Genomic DNA, 14,668 nt, shown 5'->3' with positions numbered 1-14,668 from the left:
AAAACAGTTATTGTATTTTTTTTATGAAACATAAAAAAATATATTTAAAAAGTATATTTAAAGTTTTTTTGAAATTATTTTGGATATTATTGAAAATCTTTTTTCTGTGGTGGAAATTTTTTATTATTTGGAAATGTACACAAATCATATAAATAAACAAGTGTAACAAGTGTAAACCACCAAGACAACGCTCTGCAGTTTGGATAATAAGAAAACAATAGTGATCACCATAAGAGCCAAACAGAGCATCCTGAAGTACTGATGGACAATGAAGAGAAATGATGTTCCTGTTGGTGATGAAGATAGCAGTCAAACTCAAAATCAGAGGTGATTGACACAAAGACAGAAGTGCTGTGTTTCTCAGTGTCCACGAGCATCAATGCAGACAGTATCTTTACTCCCCAGCTGGGATAGTATTTAAAAAAAAACTGTCCTAATGGACAATATTTTGTGGATGAAAGCCACCCAGTGCAGGACAGTGACCAGCCAATTGGGGATAAAAACAAAAAGAAAAATGAAGCAATTGCCCCTTTCCAGCATTCTCAAATAAATTATTCATTTGTGTCATTCCACTGACATTTTAGCCAAGACTGTAATGCTCAGCCTGAATTTCTTGGTTTGGTCACTAGATGGAAACATTTTGCAGCTTTGTGTTTGTTTCTCTACCCTTTCATGTTAACTATCTTCACCCGTGCTTATTAGTAGTGATGGGAAGTTCGGATCATTTTACCGACTCGGACCATTGAGTCTCGTTCAGTAAAATGAACGAATCTTTTTTCGAGTCATTTCGTTCATTTTAGCAAAATATAATTAAAATGTTACGTGTTACTTCCCTAACACATCTACTACTTACGCATTACATTGATCACACTACAAACAAGACAAAACTATAATGTTATAAGAAAGAGAAAACTTTAATTCATTGTTTACAGGGATCTTTAGTCTATGATTAGCTCACCTCACCTCTTATCTGACAAGTCTTCGAGTTGGAGGCGTTCGTTCATCACGTGACAGCCCCATGGCCTAACACTGAAGAGTCTTTATTACCTTTACCACATTCAGTGTTATGGAAAAGAATCATCATGACAGAAATTAAAAGCAACAATTTGACAACAATGCTGTCATGTCACGTGACAAAAGACCGAACGACTCGAAAGACTCGAGAGATGAACTAATCAATTCTCGTTCCGTCTCAGGCTGCATTGGTTAAGCTCATGGGGCTGTCACGTGATGAACGAACGACTCAGACTCGAAACAGGTGAACTAATTCCAGTACAGAGCCTGTAGGATGTTGCGCATGCGCGACTGAACGAATCACTCCCCGAGATGACTCGTTCTTCCCGAGTCACATTAAAGATTCGTTCAAAATGAACGAACGCCAAGGGATTGTACAACCCAAGCAAAGGCTTTGTGAACTCTACTGGTGGTCATAGATGGGCAGAAGTGTAGAGACTCTGATTGCCTTATGTTTGACATGTCAGTTGAACTACAAAACAGCCAAGCCCTCGCCTGCACCTCTCATACCTGTGGAACTACCTAGTTGCCTGTTTGTGTGTGTGTATGCGTGTGAATCCCCATGTCTGAATTCAGTAACTACTAATCTGTGAAAAGTTTCTTAATCCTTTCACCTTTCATTTTATTCATTAATTCATTTTCAGCAACCACTTGATCCTCACCAGGGTTGCAGTGGAACTAGATCCTGTGCTGAGAACACTGGGCATGAGGTGGGAATATGTCCTGAATAAGACACCATTGCAGGGCACAACGCGCACACAAATTTACACGATCACTTTCTTAGCAAGGCTAAATATCATGAAACTCTATATGTCTTGTATAGTGAAAAATTGTGAAAAGGCCTAAAATATCATGATATGGTTTTATCTAAATTCACCCTACTGCATTATTTTATTTTTTTTTAACAATTTAAATGGCCAGTGGTATGACACAAAATTTTGCCATGTTTGTAACAAAGGCCCTGCAATTTCTTAGCAGTGGGTAAAATTTTATTAGTGTGTTTTATAAACTACATTTGCATTGCCAATTTTTCAGATTAAAACACTGCAAAAATTAGTCTGAGTTTAAAAAAAAAAAAAAAAAAACTTTATTAAACTTAAAAAAAAAAAAGTTTTAAAGTAGTCTCTGATTCTCATTTTCTTGAGCTTACATTTTTAGATGAAACTTTTCTGATTAAAGGAGGGCAAAAGTACCTCAAAACAATGGAACAGACCTGAAAAATGCTTATCTAGGTAACAACAAAAAACAATACATTAATAATAATGATGATTATTATTATTATTTCATACTTCAAACTAAGGGTATGTGTCCCCTCACTTTTGTGAGCACATTAAAATAAATTTTTTTAAACCAAAATTATACAATTCTGGTCCAGTCATGCAATAGGTGAATCATTTACTTTATTAAGATCAGGCAGAACCAGTACAGAGCTCTTTGAACTGAAAAAATATGAATACATTTATAAAATGTAATCATTTAGTTATTTATAAAACAATTTTAATCAGAATTTGTTTTTTTTGTTTTTTTCCTCTTTTCTTATTTTTTTATACTTATATTCTTCTTTCCTGAAGAATCACCTACAGCAACTACGAGAGAGATGTAGTCAGCAGATGGAGACATTTGCCCTGTAAGGCCCATACGGAATTTGCAGATTGAATTTGTTCTCTCTCTGATTACCCATCTGTTCAGAGTTATAGTCTTTCAAATGCAACTATTAAGACTTATTTTCAGCCTGGTGTTGGGTGGGCTGATGGGGGTGGGGTATGTTTGATATTGTAGCATCATTCACAGGTACATAATGAAAGGGTAAAACTAATTTATCTATGAAGAAAATGGTTATAGAGACATTGTTCTTTGCATTCCATGACTATATTCTACGCTTGATACAGAAATATAACGTGGATCTATTTTTGACAAGTATATGTGAAATACATTGTATAGTACAGTGTGTGTGTTTTATTCAACAAATAATGATGTTGAATAAAAATAAAGCTTTTTCACCTTTCTATCTACCACCTATGCATGTGGTTGATCTGGTCAGTCTAGTAATGTAGTGTACAAAAAACCCCTTCATATATGAACTGAAAGTACAGCATGCAGATTGAGTGCATGATAAATGTAACACTGAGATATGGGTTTGTTCGTATTTTCCGTGAAAATCACATTACACAAGTCTCTTCTCAGTCGAGTACCACATACATTTTCTAAAACTTTAACTGTGGCATGCATTCAGACTTAACTTATTACATTCCACAGTTATATTTGTTGGCATGGTGACAAGATTTTGTCACTTGTCAAATCCATAACTAATTTTTTTTGTTTTGTTTTGTTTTGTTTTGTTTTGTTTTTTTGGAAAACTCAAAAAGTCTATTAGGTTTGAGGTTTACAAAAAGATTCCAGTTCAGATGTGTTAAAAACTCATTCAGATCCACACTGCCATTGCAAGATCTGTATTTTCAATTGGGTGACATGTTTTATTTTGTGTGTGTGTGTCTGTCTGTCTTTTGCAGTTCTGTTTGTCAATTAGGTAACAATACGGTATTCATTCATTCTTCATCAGTAGCTGCTTCATCCTGGTCAGTGATAAATCACTCGGACTCAACTCTATCACAAGGCACCATGCACACAGCCATTCAGATCTAGTGGGAATTTAAAGTAGCCAGTCCACCTACTGTCATGTTTTTAGGAGGTAGGAGGAAATGCTCTTTTCAACATTTTTTGAACACTTAAGGCCATTTTAATACATTTAGAAGTCACGTTAAAAAAAAAAGCCTTTTAGTTTCAGTGTAGCAATAATTTATAAACTTTAAAGATGTTACATGTACATAAATCTAAATGTTAAATGTAAGTGTGAAATGTGAATATTAAATGTTAATGTTAAATATTAATATAAATGTTAAATGTAAAGTTTGCAGGTGTAAAAAGCAAGTCTGTGAGTGTTTTTTTTTTTTAATGTGGGTCATGGTTCAGAACGCTCGTTTGGGATGGGGTGTCATCACTACAACCGCTAAATCCTGTAATTAGTGTCCGCTATGAAATTACAAAAATACAGCTAAGCTGACTACCTGCTTGAGTAGCTACAGTTATTTACATTTAGCTACTTCTTCTGTACATTTGTTCATTTCATAGCGGAGAATAATTTCAGGAAGTACCAGTAATAGTGTTGACACGGCTGTCCCAAACAAGTGTCTGAATAAATCTTTCTATACATTCAGATACATGAGTATTTGAACAGAGACACAATTTTCGTTATTTTGCTTCTGTACACCACCACAATGGATTTGAAATGAAGCAATCAAGATGTGGTTGAATTGTAGACTTTCAGCTTTACTTCAAGGAGTTTAACAAAAATATTGCATTAACTGTTTAGGAATTACAGCCATTTTTTACAGAGACCCTCCATTTTCATAGGCTCAAAAGTAATTGGACAATTGACTGATTTCATGGCCAGATGTGGCCTGTTTCTTTATTATTTCATAACAAATTAAGGAGAAAAAAGGTCTGGAGTTGATTCCAAGCATTGAATTTGCATTTGGTAGCTGTTCATGGGAACTCAAAATATGGGGTCAATGCAAGTGAAGAAGGCCATCAGTAGGCTGAAATACCTAAAAAGATCTATCAGAGGGATAGAGAAACTTTGAGTGTCCAAATCAACAATTTGTTACATTCTTAAAAAGAAGGAATGCACTGATGAGCTGAGCAACACAAAAAGGCCTGGAAGAGCACGAGAGAGAACTAAAGTGGATGAAATCAGAATTCTTTCCTGAAGAAAAACCCCTTTGCAACATCTAGCCAAGTCAAGAACACTCTGGAGGAGGTATCTTTGTCAAAGTCCACAATCAAAAGACACCATTGTGTATGTAAATACAGACGGTTTACCGGTTTTCTATCTTAATAGAAATGTTCTGTTAATCACAGATAGGCATACACTGTCTGCGGTTAAATCTAATATTTGTTTGTAAAAAAAAAAAAAACTCATTTTGTTTGTGTGTGTGTGTGTATATATATATATATATCTAGTTTCTATAGCTTTTGTATTGAACCATATTGCTAATGTGTATATACAAATAGAACTCTAGCATGTGTACATACACAAAGACCATTTCTGTTGTATAGGTACTTATGGAAATGTTTTTTGTTTCTTTCATGTTACTCCTCCTACTTGTTGACTGCTGTATCAACTTGAATTTCCCCTACAGGGGATCTTGTCTTATCTTATTGTAACTTTATAATGAACCATAATGTCATACTGACATCACATTAAATTCCCATGCTACTACACATCTTACATCTTTCTGTTGTATGATGATGCTACAGTATTTTAATGCCCATTTTACAATAAGTGACTGTATTAAGCACAGTAAGGGTTAACAGTGTGTCACTGGCTGTTGTACCTGTTTTACCACCTTTCATCCAAATTACAGGAAGACGCATATTTCAGGGGGTGTTTATCTCTGCAAATTTAAAGTTCAGATTTCTTTTTCATTCCACCAGTATGAAAGGTTAAGACAGAAAGTTTGTTTTTCACTTCCTCACAACATGACAACCTGTGTTCCTCTTCTGTGTCTTTATGTGCTGGGGGTGACTATGATGCTAGGATTGGTGGCACATTGTGATTTTAATCAGTCTCATTTTGGAGCTTACTTACATGGAGACATTGTCATTGGAATTCTGGAATCAATTCATTCTAATATAAAAGACCTTCAGGATCGGATTTGCCCAGAAATGTATACTTGCACAGAGTGAGTATAGAGGAGAATTTAATGTTCTTATTATTTTAAAATATATATATATATATATCAACCGCACTGCTCTTAATTATGTCTCATTTTAAGGTCTTGTTTTTTCTTTTCATTTCTAGCTTTGATCAAATACCATTTGTGTCATCTATAGCTGCAATTCACACAATTGAAGAGATCAATAACTCTGGCTTCCTTCCTGGCATTAAGCTTGGATACCTGATGTGTGATCCTTGTGCATATGGTACCAAAGCTTTAGACTGTGTGGAGCGCATGCTTGCTGTTAGTGGGCCACCTACAGTCCACTCTGACTACTCAAACTTCACTTCACCCATAAAAGCATTCTTGGGTGAAAGATACTCAGAATTATCTATTCCTGTTGCAAAATTACTCAGTCTCTACATGATTCCCCAGGTAAAAATACTGAAACATTGTTCTTATCAGCTTTTCTGTAGTGTTGGTTCCATCGTATAACCTGGCCTGACTTAATGTTTGTAAAAATTGTTTACCTGTATTCACAAATTGTGCAATAGTTACATTTCTATTTTCTAAAAATGGTTCTTACAAATTTGCAATTTTGAAAATATATTGCAATTGTTTAAAATCAATGAATATAGATGTCTTCTGATTAAGGGTTAATGCACATACTTTTTATGATCTACAACATCTAAATGAGCATCGGAAAAAAAGATAGGTACTTGGTCCAGCATGAAAAAAAATAACAGAAATTACATAGCTCTTTTTGATTTTTCAAGCATTTCATTGACAGATCACAAAAAAGCTTACAGATTTTTAAGACTTTTACTCAGTATATTTGATTGAAAAATATTGAAGTTCTTACAGATTGATGAAGATTCTTTAATGAGCCCGCATGCACACTGAACTGACAGTTCTGAATAATATCCTAGGATTGTTTCCATTTCATTTATGTATTTAGAGAAATGTATTTACCTTAGTGCTTGTTTCTTTGTTTATGCACCTGAATAAAATTTGGTATAATATGATAATTAATAAAGAAATTTAATATATATATATATATATATATATATATATATCCTGGTAATTTTGACTTTCACAAGATTGAGTCTGCACAAAGTTGACCTCATCAGTGACTTTCAAGCACGTTCACCATTTACTTAAATAGGAACCTGTACACCTGCTAATTTATGCAGTTATCCAATCAGCCAATCAAGTAGCATCAGCGCAATGCATAAAATCATGCAGACACAGGTCAAGAGCTTCAGTTAATGTTCACATCAAACATTAGAATGGGGGAAAAATGTGATCTCTGTGACTTTAACCGTGGCATCCATTTTAAAACATGGCGTATCCATTTTAAAACATTGTTGTTTGTTTATAAGGGTTTGCATGGACTGGCTCCTTCATATATCTCCGATCTCCTTCTGTTCCACTGTAATGCCTCCAGGGAACTTCAATCAACCAGTAGTCTTCAGTTGACTGTTCCAAGGACACGCTTGAAATCAAAAGGAGATCGTGCCTTTTCAGTGGCTGCTCCACAGCTTTGGAACAATTTGCCACCCTATATAAGAACTGCACCAACATGTGCTGATTTTAAGTCTCTTCTTAAAACTTATTTATTTACTGTTGCATATGGTCATAAGTAAGTGCAGTGGCATAACTGTAGTGTACTATCTGTTGCTGTCTTCTATGTTTACTTTTTTATTTTTGGTATATGCTTAAATTTTGTACAGGACTTTGGCCAACAGCTGTTGTTTTTAAATGTGCTTTATAAATAAATATGACTGACTGACTGGCATGATTGTTGGTGTCAGATGGGCTGGTTTGAGTATTTCCTGGGATTTTCACACACAACGTTCTCTAGGGTTTTCACAGGATGGTGTGAAAAATAAATCCTGTGTGTGGAGGGTCTGCAGGCTGAAACACCTTGTTGATCAGTAAGATCAGAGGAGAATGCCCAGACTTGTCTGAGCTGATAGGAACACTATAGTAACTCAAATAAGCACTCTTTGGGGAGCAGAAAAGCATCTCAGAACCTGCAACACATCAAACCTTGAGGTGGATGGGCAACAGCAGCAGAAGACCACATCAGGTTCCACTCCTGTCAGCCAAGAACAAGAATCTGAGGTTATCATGGGCACAGACTCACTGAAACTGGTCAGTTGAAAACTGGAAAAAGAGCAGGGATTTTTTCCTAATCTTCAACTGTCATAAAGGTTCGATTTTTTGTGCTCAGCACAGCTGTAAAGAGTGATTATATGGGTAACTATATCCTTCCTGGCAGCTCAAACCAATGTAGCAATTTTCCTCTGACCTCTCTCGTCAACATGGCATTTCCCCCCACAGAACTGTAACTCACCAATCTGTGTAAACTCTGGAGTGTGTTGTTTTAAGTTCTGCAGTTTATGAAATATTCAAACCAGCCCATCTAGTACCAACAACCATGTGACAAATAAAGTCACAGAGATCACATTTTTTCCCTATTCTTTGATGTGAATATTAGCTGAAGCTCTTGACTTGTATCTGCACGATTTTATGCATTGTGATAACTGCATAAATAAGCAGATGTACAAGTGTTCCTATTAAAGTGGATGGTAAGTGTATATTTGAACTGCTTGTGTATAATCAAAAAATAATTCGTAATTAGTGTGACAAGGCATTTTAACTCACATATTCAACAAATCAATTTAACATATTAACTGGTTTCTCTTTTCTTTTTTGATGTATATTACTATTTTTTTTTTTTTTATCTTAACAGATTAGTTGCACTTCTACTGCACCAGCACTGAGTGACAAATTACGCTACGCTTCCTTCTTTCGCGTTGTCCCAAGTGACATGTACCAGACACAGGCACTGGCAAAGCTCTTGAGACATTATTCCTGGAACTGGGTTGGGGTGGTTACCATTGATGATGAATATGGCAGAGCAGTCCTTGAGAACTTTGTGCAGGATGCACAGGAAGAACATGTGTGTCTCCAGTTCCAGGAAGTGTTACCAAATTACCTAGGTTTTATACATATGGAAGAGAAGATAAAGATGGTAGCTGATCGTATTGAATCCTCGAATGCCACAGTTATTCTGCTTATTCTAAGACCACAACTTGTGCAGATGCTCTTTACGGAGATGATTAAGAGAAATATTAGTCGGGTCTGGATTGCTAGTGATGCCTGGTCTACAACAGGGTTCATAATGAAGATGAAAGACATTAACAAAGTGGGAGACGTATTTGGTTTTACCTTTATCACTGGGGAAATTCCTGGTTTTAAAGGCTACCTGCAGAACCTTAGACCAAGTCCAGGCGCAAGGAATGATTTCATCAGTGAGTACAAACAAATGTCCAACTGCACCCAGAGTCAGCAATCAGAGAACTCATTTGTTTTGGATTGCAATAGCTACCTTCTTCAAAATGTGGATATGACACAGGCTTACGGTCAGAGAGTGGCAGTCTATGCCATTGCTCATGCCATCAAGACACTTTTAAAATGTGACAGCATTTCCTGCTCTGGAGACACAAACATCCTGCCTTGGAAGGTATCAGTCAATTTTTAATACCAGTAAAACATTTAGGATGAAGAAGCTCAATGCTTACTATAGCTAACTGTATTTATAACAATTAGGAGGCTACACAAAAAATGGACTATAAAAATCTAAGAGGAGAATTGTCCAATACAAGTAATACTCTACAGAGTAGGTTACTGGACTACAAATGAAAATATTCTACATTCATTTATCTAACACAAATATGATCTTTAAATACAGTACTCCAAACTGTGTTATGTTTTAAAAATATTTTCATCCTTTTTATGTTCAGCTTATAAGCATTCTTCGTGAGATTCACTTCACCTTGGACAACCAGGCATATTTCTTTAATAAAAATGGTGATTTTGAAAATGGTTATGATCTTATCATGTGGAAGAAGGACGGTGATGAAAGAGTACCTGATGTGGTGGGGAAATTCCTTATAAGCAATAACGATGTTGATGTCTATGAGCACAAAATCTCATGGTTTAACAACACGGTGAGAGAAAAATAAATGCTATCTATCTTAGAAACATCATATATATAAATATAAAACATTAGTTTGTTATGTTTATAATTAGCATAACTATATAGTTAAGGATTGGTTTTTAACGAAAGTACACCTCTCTCTTCGCATCAAGGTTCCTGAGTCCAGATGTTCAAAGCGTTGTCCACCAGGCACACACAAAAACATATTAAATATAACATGCTGCTATACTTGTATCAGCTGCAGTGCTGGAGATTATTCTGACCAGGAGGGTAAGTACAATTAAATGCATATAAAAGCATTCCTAAAATACAGATTCTCAGAACCTAGTAACATTGGAAGGTTAGCAGAGTTTTTTCTTAAGATTATAACTTCAGAAAAGGCTATGAAACAGTTTTCTTTGTAGTCTCAGGGAGCTAACCTAAGTGCAGCTTGCCCAAAAGAGACACGATTTCCCTTGTAAACAATAATAGCTGAACATGGCTAAAAATTATATCATGCATTGGTTTATATGAAAACTAAGAATGAAATCAAATCAAACTCCAAAACACCCATCTTTCCTATGTCCCTGTTTTGTTTTATATATGGTCTATTAACACCATCTGTTTTTTAATACAATGCCTCAGTCCAACTAATCAGATTTATGGCAAAAGCCCAAAGCCAAGGAAATCACATTTGTAGGCAAGGCAGGTTTTTATTAGCCTATGGTTATCATTTACCTATAACCAAAAAATAATTTTTATAACATCTTGACCAGACAATACTCTTAGTTCATGAAGAGATGCTGGTATTTGCAAAATATGAGGGATTTCATTTCCTCAGTTTATGTCAAGATGGGACATATTAATGAAGATAATTACGTAGAAATATGTATCAGGTTTTAAGAATGATAGTTCATCCAGTGTAATCTTGCTGGTAGCCTCCTCCTAGAACTCATTACAAGCTGTTCACACTTTTTCTGTGGAAAAAATATAAAACTATGTAGGGTGCTTTTCTGGTAATTATTTATCTATGTTCAGTTTGTTACAGTTCACTCAGAAACAATCAGTTTTATTTTGATTATATATTATTTTGGTCATTTGGTTCACTCCGGAAGCCAGCTTAGGAGGAACGGGGAAAGGCTGGCTGGTAAACCAGAGGCCACTTATGTCTGGATGGATGGATAGATAGCATTACATCCTGATTCATTAATAAAAATATTTTGAACATGGAATATTTTATTCAGTGGTCAAATAAATATATTAAAATGATTCACATCAGCTTCAAAATTTGTAAATAAATAAATAAATTTTTAAAAGGTTTTTCCAGAATAAGCCCATGTTACCCCTAATCCTCCTGCATTTATAGTTATGATGTTCCACTTTTTCTTCATGCAGATCAATCAACCTGTACCAAGTGTCTAAATGGAACTTCTCGTCCTGCTTCAACGAAATGTGAGAAATGGAAGTTGGGGATTTTGGAGTGGTCTGCAGCGCATTCTATTGTGGTGATTATTGGAACAGTAATAGGCATACTACTGTTAGTGGTCTCTATTATATTTTTCATTAAATGCAAAGACCATGAAATAGTACAGAATAACCTCAGTTTATTATGCATCATGCAGGTAGGCCTGATTGTAAGTTTTGGAAGTGTGATAGCTTTTTTAGGCGATCCAAGCTCCCATCAGTGCATGGTACAACAGGCCATGTACGGTCTTGGATTCACTCTCTCTGTATCATGCATTCTGGTTAATGCCTTTAGCTCATTCTTAGCCTTCATGTCCTATGACCCAAATAGACAGCTTTACTTAAGCAAGTTTAATAAGCCTTTTGTCAACATAGGCATCCTCACTGTTGTTCAAGGTCTCATTTGCCTCTTCTGGTTTATATTTGATCCTCTTAAAGTTGATGAACTGCCATCTGAAAAAGATCCTCTTACCATGAACCGTCTGTGTACTCAAGGAGCTAAGTTTATTGGCTTTGCCATGATGCATATATATATTGCTATTCTAGCTGTGCTTTGTTTTGTGTTGGCCTTCAAAGGGAGAGAGAAAGATACTGAGTCTATAGTCTTCAGCATGCTCTTTCATTTGTTTGCCTGGCTTTGTTTTATTCCACTCTTTGTCACACAAAACGAACAGCGGCCCATTATCCAGCTCTCTGCCATTATGGTCTCCACCTACGGAGTCATCTTCTGCCACTTCACTCCAAAATGGTACAGGATATTATCAGACAATGCAGCGAGGCAAGCTAAATCCCCACAAGAGGATCCATGTGCTAAAGAGGAATTACAAAAGTAAATCAACATGTAGAACAACCTCATAAACCCAGCTTAACCCTCCTGACTCTTGACAGGCAGATGGTCAGAAGTCATTACTGTTTCCAATAGGCAAAATATTTAGACCAAACAAAAACAAAGCTGAATATGTTACAATATTAAAAAGAAGTAAATTATCTTAAAACAGGATATATTTTTCCAGGCACACTCATTGTATCTTCAGTTGCACTAAGAGTGGTAATGGATATTTTCATGCATGTAGCTAGTATTATTCCCAAAGCATGAATTATATACATCAATACAGAAATAGTTGCAGGGCACAAAAACAATGTTTCCCAAAGATCATATCATTGCAAGGATTTTAGCTCTGTTGAAAACACAATAAGAATATGTAAAGCCTCTTGAAATGCTGTGCATAGAGGAAAGGTCTAAGATCTCTCATCAACCTTATTAGACACTATAAGAAGAGAGGTTTAAAATAACACTCTACAGCATTCCATGGTATCTAATCTGACAGTATGAGTCATTACTCTTTTTTGTATTATACTTTTCATGAATGGTGCCAATAATTGTGGTATTTTTAATTTTACATAAATTGCATACTTTTGAAAACAATTATTGTATTTATTGTATGAAACAGTTATTGTACACTGCTCAAAAAAATTAAAGGAACACTTTTTAATCAGAATATAGCATCAAGTCAATTAAACTCCTGGGATATTGATCTGGTCAGTTAAGTAGCAGAAGGGGTTGTTAATCAGTTTCAGCTGCTTTGGTGTTAATGAAATTAACAACAGGTGCACTAGATGGGCAACAATGAGACAACCCCCAAAACAGGAATGGTTTTACAGGTGGAGGCCACTAACATTTTTTCCCTCTTCATCTTTTCTGACTGTTTTTCACTAGTTTTGCATTTGGCTAGGGTCAGTGTCACTACTGGTAACATGAGGCGATACCTGGACCCTACAGAGGTTGCACAGGCAGTCCAACTCCTCCAGGATGGCACATCAATACATGCCATTGCCAGAAGGTTTGCCGTGTCTCCCAGCACAGTCTCAAGAGCATGGAGGAGATTCCAGGAGACAGGCAGTTACTCTAGGAGAGCTGGACAGGGCCGTAGAAGGTCCTTAACCCATCAGCAGGACCGGTATCTGCTCCTTTGTGCAAGGAGGAACAGGACGAGCACTGCCAGAGCCCCACAAAATGACATCCAGCAGGCCACTGGTGTAAATGTCTCTGACCAAACAATCAGAAACAGACTTCATGAGGGTGGCCTGAGGGCCCGACCTCCTCTAATGGGCCCTGGGCTCACTGCCCGGCACCGTGGAGCTCGAGAATTGGCAGGTCCGCCACTGGTGCCCTTTGCTTTTCACAGATGAGAGCAGGTTCACCCTGAGCACATGTGACAGATGTGAAAGGGTCTGGAGAAGCCGTGGAGAACGTTATGCTGCCTGTAATATCGTTCAGCATGACCGGTTTGGTGGTGGGTCAGTGATGGTCTGGGGACATATCCATGGAGGGACGCACAGACCTCTACAGGCTAGACAATGGCACCCTGACTACCATTAGGTATCGGGATGAAATCCTTGGACGTATTGTCAGACCCTACGCTGGTGCAGTGGGTCCTGGGTTCCTCCTGGTGCACGACAATTCCCGGCCTCATGTGGCGAGAGGATGCAGGCAGTTCCTGGAGGATGAAGGAATTGATACCATTGAATGGCCCCCACGCTCGTCTGACCTAAATCCAATAGAACACCTCTGGGACATTATGTTTCGGTCCATCCGACGCCGCCAGGTTGCACCTCAGACTGTCCAGGAGCTCAGTGATGCCCTGGTCCAGATCTCGAGGAAATACCCCAGGACACCGTCCGTTGTCTCATTTCCCCCGACGTTGTCAGGCATGCATACAAGCACGTGGGGGCCATACAAACTACTGAGTACCATTTTGAGTTGCTGCAATGAAATTTCAGCAAAATGGACTAGCCTGCTGCATCATTTTTTTTTTCACTTTGATTTTCGGGGTGTCTTTGAATTCAGCCCTCTGTAGGTTGATAATTTTCATTTCTATCAAACGATGTGGCATCCTTTCGTTCCTAACACATTACCCAGTCCATATCAGTATAGATATCCAGCATGATATTTTTCCCCATTGAGATCTGATGTGTTTTCAAAGTGTTCCTTTAATTTTTTTTTAGCAGTGTATAATTAAAGTTTTGTTTAAATTATTTTGGATATTATTGAAAATTCTTTTTCTGTGGTGTAAAATTTTAATTATTTGGAAATGTATGCATATCACATAAATAAACAGTTGTAAATTCATATTTTTCTTTTTTGTAAAATTATTTTTTTATTTATCCATTTCACATAAATAGATTGCTGAAGTTAAAAAACAATTTTTATTAAAATGTGAAACATCCATAATTTACATTTACAACCTTTTCAGTTCATCTTGGTAATGAACACAGATAACACATCTGGCAGTCAATGGGAAACTTTAGTAGAGGGAAATCACTTGAAATACCAGCTTTGGTGCCAGTAAATATTTTGAGTGGTTGTTATGAGCAATAACAATAGAATTTAAACTAAAAGACATGTGCACACAAGAAGACAATAAGCAAGTTTATTATTGGAGCAGAGAGGAAAAATGTATTGAGAAGGTGGGTGCATAGTCAA

At 36.6% G+C, this 14,668-nt stretch overlaps 1 protein-coding gene across 1 annotated transcript; it reads left to right on the top strand.

Annotated features, from left to right (window-relative positions):
• The first annotated feature begins 5,493 nt into the window (after positions 1–5,493).
• On the top strand, positions 5,494–14,287 carry LOC113545266 (G-protein coupled receptor family C group 6 member A-like). The gene is made up of 6 exons (XM_034313835.2): positions 5,494–5,756; positions 5,876–6,167; positions 8,491–9,264; positions 9,545–9,751; positions 9,894–10,011; positions 11,116–14,287. The coding sequence occupies exons 1-6, from the start codon at positions 5,554–5,556 to the stop codon at positions 12,015–12,017; spliced, it is 2,496 nt and encodes an 831-aa protein (XP_034169726.2). The 5' UTR covers positions 5,494–5,553; the 3' UTR covers positions 12,018–14,287.
• The last annotated feature ends 381 nt before the right edge of the window (positions 14,288–14,668 follow it).

The sequence above is a fragment of the Pangasianodon hypophthalmus genome, chromosome 19, assembly GCF_027358585.1.
Source record: "Pangasianodon hypophthalmus isolate fPanHyp1 chromosome 19, fPanHyp1.pri, whole genome shotgun sequence".
Lineage (NCBI taxonomy): Eukaryota > Metazoa > Chordata > Actinopteri > Siluriformes > Pangasiidae > Pangasianodon > Pangasianodon hypophthalmus.
The sequence above is the reverse complement of the archived record's forward strand: the minus strand, read 5'-3'. Positions and strand labels throughout refer to the sequence as shown.

Excerpts from the sequence above, each read along its gene's own strand:
- LOC113545266 (XM_034313835.2), top strand. The coding sequence starts at position 5,554 with ATGACAACCTGTGTTCCTCTTCTGTGTCTTTATGTGCTGGGGGTGACT. Across the intron at positions 5,757-5,875 it reads GAAATGTATACTTGCACAGA|CTTTGATCAAATACCATTTG; the intron begins GTGAGTATAGAG and ends TTTCATTTCTAG. Across the intron at positions 10,012-11,115 it reads AGATTATTCTGACCAGGAGG|ATCAATCAACCTGTACCAAG; the intron begins GTAAGTACAATT and ends TTCTTCATGCAG.